This window comes from Ascaphus truei, chromosome 4, assembly GCF_040206685.1.
Source record: "Ascaphus truei isolate aAscTru1 chromosome 4, aAscTru1.hap1, whole genome shotgun sequence".
Lineage (NCBI taxonomy): Eukaryota > Metazoa > Chordata > Amphibia > Anura > Ascaphidae > Ascaphus > Ascaphus truei.
Window position 1 is genome coordinate 128,761,702 of NC_134486.1, and position 23,081 is coordinate 128,784,782.

General features: G+C 42.9%; 1 protein-coding gene across 8 annotated transcripts in view; it reads left to right on the forward strand.

The window, feature by feature from the left end:
• UTRN (utrophin) overlaps positions 1–23,081 on the forward strand; it is a 678,467-nt gene that overhangs the window by 132,876 nt on the left and 522,510 nt on the right. For all 8 annotated transcript variants that reach the window (XM_075596593.1, XM_075596597.1, XM_075596594.1 and 5 more), the window contains 5 exons: positions 523–600; positions 2,626–2,718; positions 3,230–3,402; positions 7,493–7,608; positions 10,099–10,262. In XM_075596593.1, coding sequence (XP_075452708.1) covers positions 523–600; positions 2,626–2,718; positions 3,230–3,402; positions 7,493–7,608; positions 10,099–10,262 — 624 coding nt within the window. The remainder of the gene's footprint in view (positions 1–522; positions 601–2,625; positions 2,719–3,229; positions 3,403–7,492; positions 7,609–10,098; positions 10,263–23,081) is intronic.

Genomic DNA, 23,081 nt, shown 5'->3' on the forward strand with positions numbered 1-23,081 from the left:
TGATCTTTGGGGCTTTTATTATTTTTTCCTAAAATGGGTAAACCTCATACTTATGCCATGTGACTTCTGGTTTGCGTCAGATTTTCTTGAATTTTCCGCAGGTTTTCCTTACCTTCTACAATACCAGTGTTTAGGTTTGAGACTTGCATCATCTTAGTCTTCATCTCATCCGGCTAATCAAAGAAGCTGGAGATTGATGACATAGTTACTGTGTATAATTACATAATTTACAATGCCCTAGTACTGATGATTGTTAGTCATGAAAGGAACGGATCACCACTTTTAGCGGTGTCTGTATACAGTACGTCAGAAGGACTGAGAAATATTATTTGGCGCATTGGTAACCACTACTTTTTCACATGTGTGCCTGTCTGTCCAACTATCTATCCGCAAATACTTTGCGATCAGTCTCTGTAATGCGCATACGTTGAGATGCTTTCAGGAGGATTCACCCATGCAACATACAGTAAATGATTCCCTGTTCATGAACACATTCTTACCATATATTTTTTTTCCTTTCAGCCTAAGGAACGTGGAGCAACAAGAGTTCATGCCTTAAATAATGTCAACAGAGTCCTGCAAATTTTACATCAAAATAATGTAAGTTTTAGGTTTCTCCTCTTGTCAGAGTCTTGGAATTCAGAAGGAAATTTGTTAGATGCCAAAATTTTGTAGCGACTGTTTCTAGTTATTTCGAGAAAAAAGGGGAACTTTTCAATGGACGTCCTGTGACTACACTGTGCAGTTGTGTATGGTTTGTGATGATCAATTCATTGGAATACATTCATAGAGTTTTGTTTGTGTGCTTCATACTTTGGTAAATATGCAATCCCCCCCAACATAAATTGTATTAACTTCTGAAAGGCCACCAGAAATCAGTAGAAATTTTGAGTCGTTAACTCGTTTGTATTTTTGGAAGTCTGATTTGGTTATTTACGTCTGGCCTACTGCTTGTCTAGGAGAACCTATCCCTGTTATCCAGCTACTCTAATGGAAGGTATACAGTTCTCTATCCTTCTGTTGTGTACTCTGCCACATTTAAAGTGGCCAACACCCTTGAATAATAATCAGCACCAAATGTAAGAAACATAATTAACACATTTCTGGCACGGGTGTCATGCGTCTAAACATTTGACACACAGGCACATTTTTATTGAGCCGTGCTATGACTTAAGACACCTCGTATGGCCATAGGAGACACTGTGCCCCACCCACTTGAATGGAACGTAGAGTGTCTTCCGGCTCTTCAACGTATCTTGCAGAATAGACTTACTACTTAAGTATGGGCCATAGCTGTCCTTTCAAGTTTGTCTCCGCACCTTATGAACTATGAGTCTTAACGTGTTGGTGTTCTAAGTGCAACACTTGGCTTTCTACCAGTGCCTTTTGTGAAATTCTTTTGTAAATTCTATAAGCTTACTGAGTAAACAAATAATAAGCTTTCTAAGAACATAATGATTGAATTAATCCCTGACATTGGGAACCAATTAACAGGCTAGTACTAGACTAAACAGATGAAATAACTTTGGCAAAAAATATTTATTTAAGATCATTTTGCTTTTTATATTAAGTAATTCCTATACACATGATGGTGACATGTATTTGTAGCTGTAAGGAATCTTACTATGAGATTGCGATTTAAGTGTAAATTCTTTATGGGGAATATCTACGTTGTGTTACAAGTTTTACGTTTTTATGTAGAATAGAAAAACTTGGAGTCCTAATTCTGCATTAAAGCAGCAATCCCCCTGGAAAATGTTTTGTTCTTTTAAGCTTACCTAAGCTGGGGGGTCCCTATCGATGTCCGGAGTCTCCCTGGTTCAGTAAATATTTGTCAGTGGTTTTTTGTGTGCCGGTTTTGCCACACCAAAAAAATAGAAATAAATGGCAGGGGTACGATTCACCCAAGCTCGCCCGAACCTGGGGGGTCACCTGAGTTCTGGGGACCCCAAAAGAGATCTGGTGACCCCTTGGTTCAGTTAAGATCTTAAAAAAACAAAACTGTTTGCCTGGGATTGCTACTCTTAAGTAGTGTGGTTTAGTGCCTAGTTTAAAAAAAAAAAAGACTTACATTTAGCAACCATTGGAACAACAGAAAATGGATCCTGTTGACTATTTTCAAAAGCTGTCAGCAATATATGCTGCAAAAATATGAAGAGAATCAGCTTTCTAAAATAAATCACTTGTAATATAAAAATAGCAGTGGTACTCCTTACCCTGCTGTTATCATCACTCTTCCGTCTTTATCCGTACCCATAGTACCAATACATTTTGACTTCTGTACCAACCTTATTTGGTATTTAAAGGAGCAATCAAAGTAACCTTTTAATTTATTTTATACACAAAATTGAAGCAGGGGGTCTCCGAGCTGCACCCCATTAATTTAAGCTCCGGGGATCCCCTGCTTCTGGAGTTACAACCATAGGGCGTCCCGGTAGCTTCTCCAACTGAGCTAGCTGGGCTTTAAAGTTCAAAGGTCCTGCGTCAGACGGGAGAATAGGAAGCCGAACCTGAACGTATGCGGGCGTGTGCATTTTTATATTTGTGTGTACATTCTTTCATTTGTGTATGTACATGTAGGCTACAAACACGCACACAAAAAATGAGTATATATTTTCTCTGCAGGTGGAGTTGGTGAACATAGGAGGTACTGATATTGTTGATGGCAACCACAAGCTGACCCTTGGTCTATTATGGAGCATCATTCTACACTGGCAGGTAAGAGGAAGACCTTGAATCTCTCCTTGGCACCACACTGCTCAGATAATTTCCCCTGTGCGTTGGTCAGAAGTGTAGTCCTGCAATGAAGTAGTGCCCCTGAAAGAGCAGAAAATCTCAATTTAGTGTCCAATGCCTGAATGAATACAGTGGAATTTTAATATTCTATCACTTTTTCCAAACTCTAATCATGCATAGTAAAATAATTATTCAAAGCTGCTTGGCGTGTACAGCAGGGTATCTTAGATTTGAAGGAAGGCTTCACAGAGGATAGGAAAATAGGCATACTAGCTGGACCAAGTGGTTCAGATATACTGTCAATTTGTGTCACATTTATTTCATGGTATATCTCTCTGTACAGTATCTCTGCCCGTATGTGCAAGTGACAAGGTACATTTGATTTACTTTTTCCTTGCGAAATGTCTTTACATAAAATAGTCATGGTGCAGTCATTCACATATACTGTACTTGCAAGGCTTTTGGATACAATGGTGTGCTTTGCATTTTCCAGGTGAAAGATGTCATGAAGGCAATCATGTCAGATCTGCAGCAGACAAACAGCGACAAGATCCTTTTGAGCTGGGTCAGGCAATCAACAAGGCCCTACAGTCAAGTTAACGTTCTGAACTTCACCACAAGCTGGACAGATGGCTTGGCATTCAATGCCCTTATTCACAGGCACAAGTAGGTAGCCAGCATATTGGAACGGGCATGTCCATTGAATCACTCTTTTATACCGCATGTTCGTTGTATATTATTATGGTCTGTTAATGGTCCATTTCTCACTGTATGGGCTACAACACTGTACATGTGAAGAGGATGCTTTGGGTTTATGAAAAGCTAATGTACAGATACTTCTATAAAGAACTTATGTTTTTGAAACAAGGTATCATAACCTCCATGACAACTACACTCTTTGCTACATTAATATTATTTTGGCTTAAGTGCAGAAGTTTAAAGAAAAAGTGAACTTGATGGCCTAATAGCCTTGTTCCAGACATAATAACGGTGCTTCTGTCAGCATGAGATAAACTTATTGCATTTTGATCGTTTCTGTCCGTGATTAGGTAGAATGCAATCTTTTCTCAGACCTGAGTTGGAAGAGAGTTATATCTTACCTAACATTAAAGGATAGCACAGTCTCATAGCTCAGCGAGTGAGATATGTTACACTTACAGTGACTGAGCATCTGTTTACATTGCTACAGCTGTCCTGCTCAAACTCGCACTGTGTAAAAGTCTGAATCACTAATCACCAGTCAGTGATTTTACTCCCATTTGGGTGCATTTTTAGAGCAGAATCTATAAATAGTTGTGTGATGGTTGAATAAGTTATGCCCTTTTCTGTAAGCATTTGGAAGGTAGTTTTAGACAGTTTTTCGATATGTTGTGATGCTGCTTCCCTGTGCCTCAGAAGATTTTAGTTTCGTTCTTCTCTAGCACGGTAAAACTGCTTCACAGAAAACTGAATAAGGGTCTTGTAGGCCCTCTCAAGGAGAACCTACAGATGTAACCAACACCCGTATCCCCGGCTGCACAGAATAATGCAAGATATAATGTAGAAAATATTGCATGCATTAAGGAAATCATTTATGCTTTCTTGTTTTCAATGGTGCTTGGGCTACCACTTGAGGTAATATAGTGATAGCGTTAAAGTATTACGTCAAACTGAGTAATGACAATGGCTACATCAGTACATAGCCTCATTGGTACTCGAGGTTATTGAAAAGAGACCACTTATCACATCCACAATAAATTACCACTGACCCATCCTTTTAATTGCCATGGTGGGCATGAAAGCCTTCATGAGCACTATAATTACAGTGGGTTAATAATATTCTTATTTTATGTCGGTCTATTTTTTTTATCAACTATTCCAGGCTTTCCCATTAGGTTTACTATAAATAGCAGACAACATATAGATTTTTGAATTGGCCGGTTTGGCAATCCCGACTTGCCAAAAACTAAATTGCGAGGTGGAAGGCTGTTGTTGCTTTTCTGAGTTTATTAAATAGCACGTGAACGAGTAATTTCTGCAAAATAACTAATTTTTCTACTGATTTTCAATTCTGCCAAAGAAAACTCTGAATGTTGGCATGGAACGGCCTCTTAACTCTTTATTGAATTTGGTAAATAGGGCTCCAGCTCTTTATCGTATTGTTTTGTGAAAAAATGGCCAAAGGTGCATTTTTTTGGAGCATATGGAATATACACACATATTTATATATATATTTTTTTTTTTTATCACCTTTGAATGCTGACGAGTAGAACTGCTTACCTTATTCAGAGCGCAACCCCCTTTGGCGGGAAAACGAGCTGTTTCTGGGTTTGCAGAGCATTCAAAAAGGAAGGTTTGCGGTTTGGTTAATTGAGACCGTGAACAAGCGCGTAGCGTGAACATGTAGGTCGTTTTTACCGCTGCTACACATGTTCTATTAAAACCATCAATTTTTGAAAGATTGAGTCACCCTCTTTGTCTATTTGGATCGGATGGTGGTGCGTCGCTATCTCTTTAATTGTTCTCCTGACTGTGTGTCTCTGCCTGTATAAGCATCATAAAGTCCAGAACCTCCTGAATAGAGAATTGCAGTATATGAAACACTGATTTCTATGGGAAGAATAATGCCTAATGGCGTCTAGGAAGGATCATCACACAAAAAATGGCACAATAAAATTCTTCCATATAATAAAGAAAAAGAACAGAACAAGTCCCCAAATAATGATGCTACCAAAACCCTGGACAGGTAATGTGGGTAAACGAAGAGAGACTATATGAACCCTTGATGAGGTAGATGATAAGATTAAGTGGAAAAATATAATTGCTTTATGGAAGCGGGATGGTAGTATTCAATGCATGAAGCCAGAGAGTGAAGGGGATAAACAATGGCCCCCCAACGAGCAGTGCTACCGTAAGTTCCAACCCAAGCTAACACCCAACAGCTAATCTGGTATATTTATCAGTATGTATCCATTCCCAACCTGATTAGGTTAAAGCAGATATTAGCATAGAAGCCGGCAATAGACATTCCAGTTGATATAGTACTCACGGACCCGTCACTGTTGGAGTACCGGTCTATTCATCCGAGCGTGCACCCTTTTGACAAAGTAAGTCACGAATGAGGAGAAAGGAGAGCGCACTGCAATAATAGAGAGAACTGGAGGCAATGGGTCAAAAAATAAAAAAATATTTTTATTGAAGCAGCCTTGATAAAGCAACGTTTGAGCGAAAAGCGTAGGTGTGTGTTTTTGATCTCAATTTGATTTCGTGATCTAATAAATATATATGTTTTATTGGAGTCCCATTTTGATCTTTCTTTTTGCGTGATGGTAGTGCTCCACATCTGCACTTCTCTGCTCTCTATAACTTACTGGTAATAATGTTATTCGTGTTGGCACACCCTTTGGCTGCCAGATGGAACAGAGCCCATTGCTGTGTCTTGCTAGCTCTTCTGGCAGCGAAGGGCTTAGTTTAACTTCTTTTCTGACACAGGTGTGGCAGTGAAAGCATGAAGTTTTACCTGTGAATTTCCTGATAAAAGGATGAGGATTCAGGTTCTGTCCGTTCAGTGATGGGCACTTTCCCAGTTTTGGTTCTAAAAAATGTCTTGGGTTTGAGTTTTGCCTGAAATCTATTTGGTTATGAATTTGCAAAAAAAAAATAAAAAAATCTGGGGGGAAAAACCTTATAATGTTGAGGGGAAAAACCCCCTGCATATTTTCAACTTTTGTGCAAAGATTTGCAGGTTTTCCATTCACAAACCCAATTGCGCATCCAGTTTGTTAAACAAGAAAGCCCAGAAAAAAAATTCATCATCTGAAGCTCATCCTCTGGTCAGTTTTCTTGAGTTTTGGCTGAAATTTCACTCAGATTTGAAAATGTGTCCCAAAGTTCGACTGAAATTTGAACAAATCTCGAAGTTTGCGTAGTCCGGAGTTTCGAACTTCCGAACCTGGCCATCCTTGGTACAGTATAATGATTATGTGAAGCGATTTGAATATAAGGCAGGAACAAGTTTTAGGAGACTTTGTAAGTCATGCATGGATTTTGATTAAGTCAACATTTGACATATCTTCAAAGAAAACATTACTTAGTCAACATGTAGCCTAGGTTATTGCTGATAAAGTGCTGCAAGATTTTTTGCGCTTGATTTCTGTGGCATATTCGGTTACAAAAAAAAAATAAAGTTTTTGAAGAAAAAGATCCACCTCGACAAAAAAAATGTGATCAACATAACTTTGACATGGAGTTGTAAGCCCCTCTATTAGCAAAGTGAGCAATTGTGTCAATGAATGGTTTGAAACCAGTTCTATGCCCTGCAGGGACATATTGCAGAACAACACATATTGGGATCTATGTATTTAGACAATTTGAAAGCAAAATGACATGAAAATATAATCTTAACGTCAAGGTATCAATGTCTTTGCTTCAATTTTTGGGAAGCGATTTAAAAGCTTCAAAGAGAGGAGTTACATGATGCACAGATCGACATTCATCAAATTGTGCGCCCGGGTGTCATTTTTTTTTCTCCCGTCTTTCTGCGTCCAAGAATCCACCAGTTCTGAGGTGTCGTAAACCTTCTTGTATAGACATCTGCACCAGATATAACAAACCGGAGAAACAAGCTCAGTGTTGATGACGCAGCTTGGAACACGCAGTGTGTCAGAACAAGTATTTCTGTGAGATTAATGCAGAGACCCCATTCATTTATTATGCATTTTTTCAATTATGTTTTGAGTCATTATCTTTAAATTGTTCTCTTTTCCTTTATTGTTAGACCAGAACTGTTTAGCTGGGAAAAAGTTACTAAAATGCTCCCACTCGAGAGACTAGACCACGCTTTCAACATTGCCAAAAAACACATGGGAATCGAAAAACTACTTGATTCTGAAGGTACAGTGGTCTTTTTAAAATATATATTTTTTAATGCCAATTATATGCTTCTTTTATGTCTAAGAAGCTACCATAGTAGCTGCTTCTTTCCAGAGTAATATCGATGCGGGTGCGATGTATGTGTAGTGTCTGCTATTTTATGTTGGTTGATGATGCATAAACCTCTTGGCTCCCACAATCTCATCCAGCGTATTACGCCTCATCGAATTCTGCGCAGCCCCATTGGGTAGGGGATGAGTTAATAGGTGCAGTGGGCGCTCTAATAAAGGACCACCATGTAATTTCTTCCCTGTTGTTGGTCTCAGCTGGATTAGCTTTATCAAAAGTGTGACTGATGCAGGAAGAATGTAGGAATTGAAAATGAGCTGACAGGCACTCGGCAAAGATAACAGGCTTTGCATTATTACAAAGTCAATTTCAACAACCTAGCAACCTCGATAGAGAAATCTAATATGTACGCACACAGACGCACACGATATTTGTGTTTTAGCCATTTGTAATCTATTCATGATGTCATCATTATTTGGAGAATAATAATATATACGTGTCGGTTGGGGCATCCTGTCACCTTAAGAGATTAGAGATCAGATAAATTAGATAACAATAGTATAAAAAAAATATTATTATTTGTTTACCATGGAGACATAAGTGGTTTAAAAAATATATTTAAAAATGCTTCTACTTTTCTGATTTTTAGGTCATATTGGTTCTGACGCAGGATTGCTTCTTTATCCAAAAACTCCTCTGATCCTCTCTCGTGCATTGATTTTTCATTAGAAAACATATATGAAAACTTCAGATATCATACGCAATATATCAGTTTCTATTTTGAAGTGTACATTTCTACCACTGTTCACACCATTGAGCAACACTTTCCTGTCAACACATAGAAAATGAAACATTTCTATGTTATATTTTTGTTCCGTTTAAAAAAATAAAAATCTTTATTTAGTAATGAATCATTTGTGTGTTGAAAGGTAGGGGATATTTAAGGGAGGGATTCTTACAGTAGCTCTCTGATCAATATGCTGTGAAGTTGCTTCTCCATGTCGGGTAACCTGTGAACCCCTTTCATTTGATTGGAGCTCAGAGTCTGGCCTGGCACAGAGAATCCTCTTCACAGTAGCTGAAACAGAGACCTTCTTGTTGGGTCCATCAAATCATTGTTACAGCTTAAAGCACCAATACTCTCTACACCCTTTTCCCCCCCTAGCTTTGTGGAGCAGCGTTTCCCGAAATACTTATGGTGAAGTTAACAGGTTTATGTCGCTCCAGTGGAAACAAAATAACTGCCAAATCTTAGGCCAATAGGAAGCCACAATATAATTGCGGATTCCTATTGGGCGGCTATTTAAATTCCCTTTAAAAATCAGGAAGTAATATCCGTAATTTCACCAGTAAGTATCTCACAACTGGGAGGTCCCTGACTCCTTGGAGCTTAAAGTGGTACAGACTCACTCTGGAGGGTGTGTGTGTGTGTATGTGTTTGTTCTTCGGAAGCCGAGCTGTCAATTACGACTTTGCTTCCTGAAGTCACGCCCCACAATGCCTTGCATAGTGCATATACGCAGAGCTTTATGAGGTCAGCTTTGGAAAACCGAGCTGTGATTGACATCTCTGCTTCCGAAGATATTCCGCTGCAGTCGCAGGCCAAACGTTCCCGGCCCAGCATTTTCCTAGCCCTGCATAGATGTATGTATTTTGGTGAAAATTTGCACACGAACACAAGGAGAACTCACATTGGGAATTGCTCCATATGCCTAACGGCTGTGTAATTATCACTAAGGTGCGTCTTCAGCCCAGCTACTCCTTAAATATGAGAATAATTAGGACTGTAGACTGAGACCCATCTCACTTTATGTCAGCAAATAATTAAGACTGATCGCTATCTCACCATGCATTTCCTCTTAGGAAAGCAGCAACACCATCATTGCATATGGATAAAATGTTAGCCATTTTTTTTTTTATGCCTAAATATCTACAACAATCTGTCCCAAAATCTACAAACTATAGGCAGATATTTCTGGAGTCACTGTAGAGGTATATTAACAAATAAGGTTTATTAACAAACACCAAAAAATGTGTTCCTGGCCTACTAACAGGGCGTGTTCATTTTAAAGTTTTTGCGATTTAATACCTGTTATCAAAACAGATACGGGTACGTTTATGCTGGGGTTGTCTTGCGCTTTGCGATGTATATCTCTGCGAGGCATTGATGTCATGTTGATTTATTTTGTTGTCCAAGAAAAAAGTTAAACCTGCGCATTTGTAATCCAGCATCTATGTTTCTAAACTACATTGATGTCAGGTTTCTGTCAAACACCCATTGTTTTGTAATGGAAATTTCTGGTGTCTCATACTGATAAGGGGGTGATGAGGTTAAAATGAAGGTGAAATTAGACCTTTATCGTATCTGTCAGGATGTTCGGCCTTCTTGCTGGTAAACATGCATAATATGTTGCTTCCCCCCTCCCCCCCTCTCTTTCCCAGATGTTGCTGTGCAGCTGCCTGATAAGAAGTCCATCCTCATGTACTTAACATCATTGTTTGAAGTTCTCCCTCACGCAGTCACCTTGGAGGACATCCGTGAAGTTGAAACCCTTCCAAGGAGATACAAGGGGCAATGCGAGGAGATGGTTTTCAGTAAGCAGCAGGTACATTTTTTCTTTCTTTGAAACCACCGCCCACTTGTGTAACACTTATCTTTTTTTTTTTGTGTGTTTTACCTGAAAGTGTCAGTCCATCCTGCTCAATGTTAAAGCTACAAATCCCAACCCCCCCCCCCCCAAGAAGCTTATAGGAGTTTAAAGAAGCAGTCCCATCTTGACCCCGGTTCCATGTGTGTGTGTGTGTATATATATATATATATATATATATATATATATATATACAGTGCTTGACAAATCACCCAAAAATCTACTCGCCGAACCAAAAAATCTACTCGCCACCTAGTCCCGCCTCTAATCCCGCCCCCAACCCCGCCTCTAATCCCGCCCCCAGCCCCGCATTTAAAAAAAACCATAAATGAAATAAATTTAATAAATTTCTAGTAAGAACATTCGTTTTTGACATAAGTTTATTTATTGTATTACATTATACTACAATTAGTCCTTGTTTTGTGTGTGTGTATGTGTGTGTATAAATGTCGAATCTAGAAAAACAAGCCAGATGTGAATGACTAGTTTCCTGCACCCCTTAACTAGTGCCTGGATGCCCCCGCTTCAGAATGTTTAAAGCAGCAATCCCACCTGGGATCTTACCTGATCCGCAGACCCTCAATGTCCAGGTACCTCATTCCCACAATGTTATACATTGGAGGGGATGTGTTCCCTACCTGTCTTCTGGGTTACGGGGGATTCCAATGTCTTCTGTGTGAGTCAGATCTGGAAGAAAGCAGTATAGGTTATTTCGGTGTAGTATAGGGCAGTTAAGATATACAGGGTAAATAAAATATCCAGATCCAGATTTTGAGACAGAGAGAGGGTGAGACAGAGAGAGGGTGAGACAGAGAGAGGGTGAGACAGAGAGAGGGTGAGACAGAGAGAGGGTGAGACAGAGAGAGAGAGAGAGAGAGGGTGAGAGAGAGACGGAGAGAGGGTGAGAGAGAGACGGAGAGAGAGACGGAGAGAGGGTGAGAGAGAGACGGAGAGAGGGTGAGAGAGAGACGGAGAGAGGGTGAGAGAGAGACGGAGAGAGGGTGAGAGAGGACGGAGAGAGGGTGAGAGAGAGACCGAGAGAGGGTGAGAGAGAGATGGAGAGAGGGTGAGAGAGAGGGTGAGAGGGAGAGAGAGAGGGAGAGACAGAGGGAGAGAGAGAGGGTGAGAGACGGAGAGAGGGTGACTGTGGGGGGATGGGGTGACTGGGTGGGGTGATGGGAGACTGGGTGGGGTGATGGGGTGACTGGGTGGGGTGATGGGGTGACTGGGTGGGTGATTGGGTGGGGTGACTGGGTGGGTGATTAGGTGGGGTGACTGGGTGGGTGATTGGGTGGGGATTACTGACTGACTGGGTGGGGATTACTGACTGTCTGACTGGGTGGGGTGACTGGGCAGGGGGGTGGGATGACTGACTGGGTGGGGGGTGACTGACTGGGTGGGGGGGTATGACTGACTGGGTGGGGGGGTATGACTGGGTGGGGGGGGTTATGACTGACTGGGTGGGGGGGGGGTTATGACTGACTGGGTGGGGGGGTATGTTTGACTTGGTGGGGGGGGGTATGATTGACTGGGTGGGGGGGTATGACTGGGTGGGGGGTATGACTGACTGGGTGGGGGGGGTTATGACTGACTGGGTGGGGGGGGGTTATGACTGACTGGGTGGGGGGGTATGTTTGACTTGGTGGGGGGGGGTATGATTGACTGGGTGGGGGGGTATGACTGGGTGGGGGGTATGACTGACTGGGTGGGGGGGGTTATGACTGACTGGGTGGGGGGGTATGACTGACTGGGTGGGGGGGTATGACTGACTGGGTGGGGGGTATGACTGACTGGGTGGGGGGTATGACTGACTGAGGGGGTATGACTGACTGGGTGGGGGGGGGTATGACTTACTGGGTGGGGGGGTATGACTGACTGGGGGGGTATGACTGACTGGGTGGGGGGGTATGTTTGACTTGGTGGGGGGGGGTATGATTGACTGGGTGGGCGGGGTATGACTGACTGGGTGGGGGGTATGACTGACTGGGTGGGGGGGGTTATGACTGACTGGGTGGGGGGGTATGACTGACTGGGTGGGGGGGTATGACAGACTGGGTGGGGGGTATGACTGACTGAGGGGGTATGACTGACTGGGTGGGGGGGGTATGACTTACTGGGTGGGGGGGTATGACTGACTGGGGGGGTATGACTGACTGGGTGGGGGGGAGTATGACTGACTGGGTGGTGGGGAGTATGACTGACTGGGTGGGGTGGGGGGATGACTGGGTGGGATGGGGGATGACTGACTGGGTGGGATGGGGGGATGACTGACTGGGTGGGGTGGGAGGATGACTGACTGGGTGGGGGGATGACTGACTGGGTGGGGTGGGGGGATGACTGGGTGGGGTGGGGGGATGACTGGGTGGGGTGGGGGGATGACTGACTGGGTGGGGTGGGGGGATGACTGACTGGGTGGGGGGTACCTTTGGTGTCCTACACGTTCACACACACACACACACACACACACACACACACACACACACACACACACACACACACACACACACCACACTCTCTCATACATACACACTCTGTGGAACCGGAGGGCAAGCGGGACAGGGGGGGGAAATCCCCTGCCTCGCGCGAGCAGCCACGGGGACAGGAGCGGAGACCAAAGGGGAAGCAGGTTTGGGGGGGGGGGGGAACATTCCCCGCTGTCATCTCCTGCCCCACGCGAGCAGCCACGGGGACAGGAGCGGAACCGGAGGGCAAGCGGGACCGGGGAGTGGGTGGGGGGGAAATCCCCTGCCGTCATCTCCTGCCCCGCGCGAGCAGCCACGGGGACAGGAGCGGAGACTGAGGGGATGAGAAGGGAAGCGCGAGCAGGAGACAGGGACCGCGCACGCGAGGAACAGACATTACTTACCCCTGCAGAGAAGGGCTCCATTCCGCGTCACGACCGCGTCACGGCCAATCAGCCAGGAAGATATTTTGTTTTGTTATTTATTTATTTTTTTAAATTTGTGGGGGGGTGGGGAAGCGGAGACAGCCACGGGGACCGAGGGGAACACCCCTGCTGGCATCGGGAGCAGCCACTGGGGGAAAGCGGGGACCGTAGGGCAACCGGGACGGGGGAACATCGCCCACTGTCATCTCCTGCCCCGCGCAAGCAGCCACAGGGACAGGAGCAGAACCGGAGGGCAAGCGGGGCAGGGGGGGGGGAGATGGGGGGAGAAATCCCCTGCTGTCATCTCTTGCCCGACAGGAGCGGAGACTGGAGGGGATGAGGAGGGAAGCGCGGGCAGGAGACGGAGACGGACCGCGCGCGCGAGGAGAAGCCATTACCCCTGCAGAGAAGGGCTCCATTCCGCGTCACGACCAATTGGCCAATCAGCCAGGAGGATATTTTTTTTGTTATTTTTTTTTTTTAATTTTTTTAAAATTTGCGCAGAGCAGGGGGGAAAAGTAGCTGGCCACGGGCCAATTTCCGTTCGCACCTGGCGAGTGGGCGACCGGGTTTGTCGAGCACTGTATATATATATATATATATATATATATATATATATATATATATATATATATATATATGACACACACACACACATATATACATTATGGCTGATTTTTAAAGCTTCCGTGCCCTGGGGACCAATAGGAAGCTGTGATGTCACCCAGTGCAGCTCCCTATTGGCCCACGTGACGCGCGAGATTGAAACTGCAGGAGATATGGTCGTTCCCTTCGGAAGCAGGGAGTCCCCGGAGCTGATATTAATAGGGTTCAGCTCCGGAGATCCCCTACTTCAATCCCGTATTTAGAAGGGAAAAAAGAACACCTTGGATTGCTCCTTTAAGAGCTATGGGGTCAAGATACTAACGAGGCTTCGGGGGGGGGGGGGGGCTGCTCCTGTAAAGAAACAGTTGAAAAGTTACAATTTACTTATTTGTGTGTTGTGAAACATGAATGTTTTGCTTGTCTACTATTTTGCAGCATTTAGGTTTATCTGTTTGACTAATGATAATTACTTTGCGGGGGAGGGGGGAAAGTACAGAACAATGTATCTGTAAGGCCACGTCCATAGAAGGACAAGCCGCGCTGAGCCGTGCGGATGCTCCGCGCTGAGCCCCGGCATCCTCAATGAGGATGTCTTTAGAGGGGGCTCACGCGAGCGTCCGCAGGTGTGCTGAGGCGCTGGATTTTTCAGCCAACAGCCAAGCTGTTTTTCAGCGCGCTGTCGGCTGAAAACATCCAATCAGCGCAAAGCAGCGTCAACGTCACGGCGCGTTGACGTCGGTGCGTCGCGGGCGATTGGCCCAGCGACGTAACTGCCCCGTCTCCCTCTGCCTCCCCCTGCCTCCCGATCGCGGATGCTGGCTCGCCTGCATGGGCATGAAATCGCTCATGCTTGATCAGGTGAGCATCAGCGTCCGTGCGGCTCAGCGCTGCTCCACGTTCTATGGACGCAGCCTTACACTGAGGGCGAACAAAATGTCATCGAAAGATATTAGAAGACTGTAAAAACCCTTCAGGACATTCGCTTACCGCATGAATGTTAAACGTTTGACAACTATTTACAAATATCTGCTTTATTATTATTTTTAAATTGAGACAATTGTGACTATCCGCTCCATTTCATCTATTAAACATACCACTGTCCTAAGTTCACTCTTATCCTAGGGGAAGCTGCCATTTGACCTATTAAACATGCCACTGCTGAGCACTTTGTTTCTAGGTGGGACTACCCCTTAAATCCAATTGAAGCAGACGCATAATTGGTTAAGATGCTGCTACACTTTCAAGAGTTTTTGTGGGGTAAAAAAAAATAGATGGTGCAAATCATGTTTATATAGATGTATTCAATCAATAATAAATGTATAAAACTGTGCACTCACACCTAAAAGTTTAAAAGTATATTCGCCTGATAGCTTGAGTCTCGGTCTCCTTTCTCCTGTGTTGGGAATCAGCTGCGAGTCTGTGCAGTTTAGTGTCCGTGTCCAGAACCCGCTGGATGCCTTTCTGGTCTCTGAAATGGGAGGCGGTAGTCGCTTGCAGGCTGAAGGCCCCTATTGATCAGCAGTGGTCCCAGCTCCGTTCCACGATGTCCTCCCCTTCTCCGACCAAAGTTCTGTGATATATATATATGTATGTATATATATATATATATATATATATATATATATATATATATATATTAATATATATATATATATTAATATATATATATATATATATTATATGTATATGTATATATATATATATTAGTAAGATAAATACTCCAGATAAGAGGTGGACCCATACCTAGCGCACCAGTAGAAGCACACAGGTCCGGATACACAGTACACATTTTTTTCCAATAGTTTGTTTGGTCTTAATTGGAAACCACTTGGTTACAGAGAGTTAAAGTACAATTCATATACATTGAAGAAGAGTTTTACTAAGAATTATATCAGTGGAGCTCCCACATCTGTTTTAAAAACAGTAGTATCCCTGTAGTTCCCACATCTGTTTAAAAAAAAAAAGAAAAAATACACATTCTCACATTGTTTCAATTTTCCTGATGGGGTTTTAAAATCTTTTTGTCTTATTTCAACTTCTCACAACCTTCCCTCTGTTAATCCTCATTTTCAGCTCATTTTACTCCTCGTGATCTGTTAATCCTCTGCAGACAGACCCCTGCCGTCTTCATAATTATAGACATTTCTTAGAAAGGACAATCATGCCTCCGTTATGCGACATTGTAATCTGCGAGCGGCAGTGCAAATATCCTTTTAAAGGAGAAGTCCCTGCTCATGGGAGTGGCATTCTTGACCATTTGAGTGCCCTGTGACATTGGGGTAATGTCATATTCTGGGGTACCTGTGTGGCCCTGATGCACCAACATCACGGACGTTTTGCTTGTTTCTAGGGGAGATTACGACCTCGGCTGTGAGTGAGCCGAGATCGTGATCAGAATGGAAGAGGTGTCTTGACTTCCTCTTCTGCTCTCAATCTGTTTGAGGAAACCGAAGTACACTTCATTTTAAGAAGTTTAACGTCCGTTTACCTGTTTGGCCAACGATGGAATCATCATGAAACTTCCCAAGGAAGGAAATAATTAGGGAATGACACTTAACCTCTCAAAGATCATGAAACAAGCCCTAAAGCATCTGGTTACCACTATTAAAAGGTTAAAAGACATCAGTCACTTACAACTTATTAACCTATTAAGCATATTAAATCTATTCTCCAATTAAAGATGTCTCGGCCATTATATCACTTTGGACTTAGGTGGGACTACTCCTTGAAGTGGCATGTTCTTAATAGTGCAATGAAGAGCCAGCTATTTAGTATAATTGCTGAAAATGCATCTTTTGCTAGGAGTGATTACACTTCTAATGGAAACATCTCTTTAAACTAAACTCTTCTCTCCCACGCTCGGTTCTAAGCTTATAAAGAACCTGATGGCGAGTGACAAACACACATGGACATGTGTGATATGTTTCAGCATGTACATGGTGGTATTTTTCCATGCATCAGTAATTAGAGGAAAATCAAGGGAATAGACCCTAATATTCCCCTGTTATTAATTTCATTGCATAGTTACATTTTCTGCAGGAAAGCAGTGTCAAAGTGGTTCCCTGTCATCAGTGGCCACATTGTAATAAACCATAATTTTGTAGTTGCAATAAAGCAAAATCGCTTCTAAATATATATAAATTTAGGGGGAATTTCCTCTTTCTAAAAACTAAATACATTTAATAAAAAGTCCACTGCATTGATCAGCTGTTTAAAATTTATTATTTTTTGCCTGCTTTGGGGAAATGCCCTATTAAGGCATTTTATGAGCGTAAAAAAAAGAGTATCTGCAATTCACATGATACCTTGTGCAATAAAATGTGTTAAAAGCAAACATCCCCCCCATAAGTTTATATGCACTTAACTCCTATAATGTTAACATCTTGCGCCCCCGCCACCACCCAGTCATGTCCTGCTTTTATTTATATATATATATATATATGTCAATATTTTCTTGTCTCTAGCTTCTGAGGTTACCATGGTAACCTTTAGAGTGCGCTGGTCTCTGGGAAGAGCTCCATTTTAACCCCCCGGACACTTAATATTTGGAACATTTATATCTCTTAAAAGGAGCATCAGAATAAAAACTGCTTGTGAAAAGGCAATGTGTAAGTAAAAATGCAAACAAATGGCAATCATTGCAGACTGCTACCTTAACATACACTGATATATTATATACCATTTTGATATTGTATCAAGTAACGCCTCACATAACCCGCTCTATGAGCTACTGCCCAAATAGTTTTGCTAAGGAGGTGCACATGTTTATTACGACTCAGTGATATATAGTCAGATTGCACTTTTCTCTACTAAGATTGTGCCCTCTTGAAATCAAGTAATGTAATGAGCCCCCAATGAATTGTATTGTATTGTATTGCATTGTATGTCTTTATTTATATAGCGCTATTAATGTACATAGCGCTTAACAGTAGTAATACACGTGGTAATCAAATAAATAACAGATAATATAAATAACAGGTCATGGGAATAAGTGCTTCAGACATAAAAGTAACATTAAGGAAGAGGAGTCTCTGCCCCGAGGAGCTTACAGTCTAATTGGTAGGTAGGGAGAACGTACAGAGACAGTAGGAGAGAGTTCTGGTAAGTGCGTCTGCAGGGGCCAAACTTTATGTATCATGTGTTCAGAATATCCACAGTGCTATTCATATGCTTCTTTAAGCCAGTGTGTCTTAAGGTGGGTCTTAAAGGTGGATAGAGAGGGTGCTAGTCGGGTACTGAGGGGAAGGGCATTCCAGAATGTCATTTACATGTTCCTAGGCGTGTTGCAAACCAAACAAAATAATAATTTTATTCAGGTTTCTGAATTGGTGGCTATGTAATGTTGGAAAATGTTGCACACCAAAAATGAAAGAATATATAAGATATTGATACCGGTGCTATCTAACTCGATAAGGGAAGGCCCGCTGCAATTCAGGTACATGAGTGGCATCCTTGACAAAGGCCAGGGCCGCCAACAGAAATCATGGGGCCGAGGACAAATGAAAGGAGCACTGTTTGTGTGGATGAAATAATTCTAAAACACACAAACACATTCATGAACAATGAGAGTCCAGCTTTATTGTACCAGTTTCATTCAGCAAGATGCAAACCTGTTATTGCACGCACATGTCACATAATATGCCAGTGGACCACAGGAGATTAATATCATTGCGAACTTCTTTCTCGTATAGTATAAAAAGATCGACTTTATTAAGCGCCACTAAAATGTAAAACCTTGTTTTATGGCATATAAAAAGGAACCCAGCGATGATCCCTACAAAGTTAATTACGACGGGAAGACCACTAACGGTGCTTGAAATTCCCAGCTCCCTTATCCCTCTAAGAACCCCAAAAATAATCCAAAAAAGGAAACCTAAAGGGGAATCAGCACTCAAAGATCATTTTTCACTGTTTTATTGCATAATAGGCATTTTATTTTCAAAAGAAAAGGATTCTTAACCACTTTATCACTTATATATGAAAAAAAATAATGGAGAAAAGGCAAAAAAGCAAAAAAATTAAAAAAAGGGACATATGTCACTTAGCAATCCACACCTATAAAGTGCTTGTGTTTACTCTACAAAAGTGTCCAGATTACTTAAACTTGTTGCATTGAAAAAACAGCGTAGCCAAATAAGCATAACACAAAGGAATGTCCCTTTTTTTAAAGTTCACTGAGAACAATACGTGGAAAGTGCCACCGGAAGATCACTGCTCAAGAGCCTAATTGGAATGTCTCACTGTAATGTAATTCCCATAGTCAAGTGTGGTCTCTAGGGTACCATATGAAGGGCGATTCCGACGCTGTATAACAGTCTCAGTGGTGGGCGATGTTTCAGCCTCTCCTCAGGTCCTCCTCCATGGCCATTCCTCTTTTTATGCAATTTCTCACCGTGCAATTTTCTGCATTTTATTTTTTATAATTTTTTAAATTTTGGTAAAGTGATTTAGAATAAAAATTGCCTGTTTAATAAAATTGTGACTACTTCTCTTTGAGTACTGATTCCCCTTTATCTTTTTTTTCTCTTTTATAGACGTTTGTGCCAGCTAATGTGTAGCTTTATTGATCCCAAAATTGAAATAGTAACACTTTCTGATGGTGTGTGTGTGGATCACCACGCTAGATCTTCAGAGTATGACTCCTGAAATGGGTTGCATCAACATAGGGACTCCAATAGTAGTAAAACGTCTTTTTTTTAAATGTTTTAATATATTTCCTTTTGGAGCACGCAGAAAAGATTGCTGCTCTGATCAATCCATACTGGTTTTCAGGTCTTATTATTCATGGAGTGGAAAATGGAGCAAAAATCCAAATCGCCGTTTCAAAGAATACCAGCAAATAAAAATACCACTTGTGGGTACATTTGCATTTCACAAACTGGTCTGGAACCCTGCTTTTCCCCATCATCTCTGAGCATACAGTGCTTCCACTGCAACCAGGGATTCTGGGTAATGACATGCAAATGAGCACACAGTGTGTCACTTTTTACTACTTGTCCATTTTAACATGGAGCACTATAAGCTTACACCTGCCGTATTATACAGCTTTTCAGCACAGCCTGGGATAAAGAAGTGCATAGCTAGTAAACCTACTCACAGACAGCTGTTTTGACCTTTTGGATCTCATCAGTGTGAGGTTGGTTGTACTGGCTTTGCAATTCCGAAGCTGGGATAGGTTTCAACCAACATTAAATATGTTATGGTGGGTAATAGTGATGTACTGGGTACTAAAATATACCAGGTACCGGGGGAAAAATAAAAATGACCTGGCCGGGTATCCGGGTAGGTTTGGGGAGGAGTAGGATGACAGCGGACAGTGAAGGGAGAGGAGGAGAACGTCAGCAGGCGGAGGAGGAGGATGACAACAACGGGGGTTGAGGGAGAGGAGAACGTTAGCCGGCAGAGGACATTAGCTGGTGGTGGAGGGAGAGGAGGACAGAGGATTGCGTGAGAGGAGCAGATAGGCAGAGCAGGACGGCTGGGGAGGAGCATGCCCCAGCGGTCCGACCCAGAAGTCTTCACTGACTTCTGGTGTCTGCCGCTGCTACTGTGCGCTCTTCCGCGTCTGTCCTGCTCTGTCTCCCTGCTCCGCTCCCACAATCTTTTGTCCTCTTCTCCCGCCACCACTGGCCGACGTCCTCCTCTCCCTCTACCACTAGCTGACGTCCTCTGCCTCCTGCCGACGTCCTCCTTTCCCTCCGCCGCCGGCTGCTGTCCTCCTCCTCTGCTACCCTGCTCTGCACCTGCCGTTCTCCGTCTGCATCTCCCGTTGCCCAGAAGGAAAGCGGGGGACTGAGGAGGAGAACCGAGAGAGCAGTGCAGGACGGAAGTATCTAGTACCCGCCACCGGGTGCCAGCACCCTGTGCCAGATCCGGGTAATTTCTGTGTACTAAAAACATGGCCGGATACCGGGTCCATGGTCGGCAAGACCGCGTGGAGCAGTGCGCGCGATAAAAATGCCTCAAGGCAACAATCGTGGCCATGGACCGCACGCAGGTGCGCGGTGCGCAAAGAATCGGATACATTTAATTCCTCGTCGTGGCAGCTGGGTCATGTGAGCCACTGGTCGAACCGCTCTGTGATGTCACGGCCACGCCCTCTGACATGCCCCCCGACATGCCTCCCCGTCGTGTCTACCCAGGCCACAAATCGCTGCAGCTAAAAGGCGGGTGACGTCACGCGCACGGTCACGAGCGCACGCTGGACACAGCCGGACACAGCTTTTTAGCACAGCCTGAGTTACAGAAGTGCATAGCCAGTAATCGCCATAAATACCACAAAATCTATCTTGTAGTTGAACAGTGCCGATTGCTGCTTTAAAAGGCTTTGTTATAGTTTATATAAATCTTTAACGATCATTTATTTTTATGAACTCTTTAAGGCAGCAGTGACTTAGAAAAGCAATGTACAGTATACTGAATTTGCAATAAATCACTCGTCCATGTAACAAAATTAATGTTTTAAGCGTTATGTAGTTTATTGGAGACGTTGAACAGCTTTTCCAGTTCGCTTATGAGAGTGATGTGCTGATCTGTATGAAAGGAAAACTTGGGAGCACATATGGGCAGTGCTTTTGCATAGGAGTATACACAGGATTGAAGCTTTTAATCTGTTGCAATGCCTATGATGTAGTAAAGTCTGGTGACTTTCCAAGGAACTTGGAGAAAATGGTCTTATCTTTAATGTGGCTGGTTTGACATTTATGTAATATATATGGAACGAAAGGATGTTTAGATTATTGCTTGTAAATCACCCACATGTCAATGCCCTTAAATGACGTGTTTTTAGCATGTACAAAGTGCCCTTACCTACAGTTAGGTCCGGAAATAATTGGACACTGACACAATTTTCATTATTTTGGCTCTGTACGCCACCACAATGGATTTGAAATGAAACAACCGAGATGCAATAGAAGTGCAGACTTTCAGCTTTAATTCAAGGGGTTGAACAAAAATATCGTATGAAACATTTAGCAATTGCAACCATTTTCATATACAGTCCCCTTATTTCAGGGGCTCAAATGTAATTGGACAAATTAACACAATCATAAATAAAATATTAATTTTTAATACTTTGTCGAGAATTCTTTGCAGGCAATGACTGCTTGAAGTCTGGAACGCATGGACATCACCAAACGCTGGGTTTGCTCCTTTGTGATGCTTTGCCAGATCTTTACTGCAGCTGTCTTCAGTTGTTGTTTGTTCGTGGGTCTTTCTGCCTAAAGTTTTGTCTTCAGCAAATGAAATGCATGCTCGATCGGGTTGAGATCAGATGATTGACTCGGCCATTGCAGAATATTTCACTTCTTTGCCTTAAAAAAACTCCTTGGGTGCTTTCGCAGTATGTTTTGGGTCATTGTCCATCTGTAAAGTGAAGCGCCGTCCAATCAACTTCTCTGAATTTGGCTGAATCTGAGCAGACAATATATCCCTATAAACTTCAGAATTCATCTGGCTGCTTATGTCTTTTGCACATCATCAATAAACACTAGTGACCCAGTGCCATTGTAAGCCATGCATGCCCATGGCATCACACTGCCTCCACTGTGTTTTTACAGATGATGTGGTATGCTTCGAATCATGAGCCGTTCCAAGGCTTCTCCGTACTTTTTTCTTCCCATCATTCTGGTACAGGTTGATCTTAGTTTCACCTGTCCAAAGAATGCTGTTCCAGAACTGGGCTGGCTTTTTAAGATATTGTTTGGCAAAGTCTAATCTGGCCTTTCTATTCTTGAGGCTTATGAATGGTTTGCACCTTGTGGTGAACCCTCTGTATTTGCTCTCATGAAGTCTTCTCTTTATGGTAGACTTGGATAATGATATGCCTACCTCCTGGAGAGTGTTATTCACTTGGCTGGATGTTGTGAAAGGGTTTTTCTTTACCATGGAAAGGACCCTACGATCATCCACCACTGTTGTCTTCCGTGGACGTCCAGGCCTTTTTGTGTTGCAGAGCTCACCAGTGCTTTCTTTTTTTCTCAGGATGTACCAAACTGTTGATTTGGCCACTCCTAATGTTCCTGCAATCTCTCTGATGGATTTTCTTTTTTTTTGCAGCCTGAGAATGGCCTGTCTCACTTTCATTGAGAGCTCCTTTGACCGCATGTTGTGGGTTCACAGCAACAGCTTCGAAATGTGAATGCCACACCTGGAATCAACTCCAGACCTTTTTCCTGCTTAATTGATGATGAAATAACGAAGGAATAGTCCACACCTGTCCATGAAACAGCTTTTGAGTCAATTGTTCAATTACTTTTGGTCCCTTGAAAAAGAGGGGGCTGCAT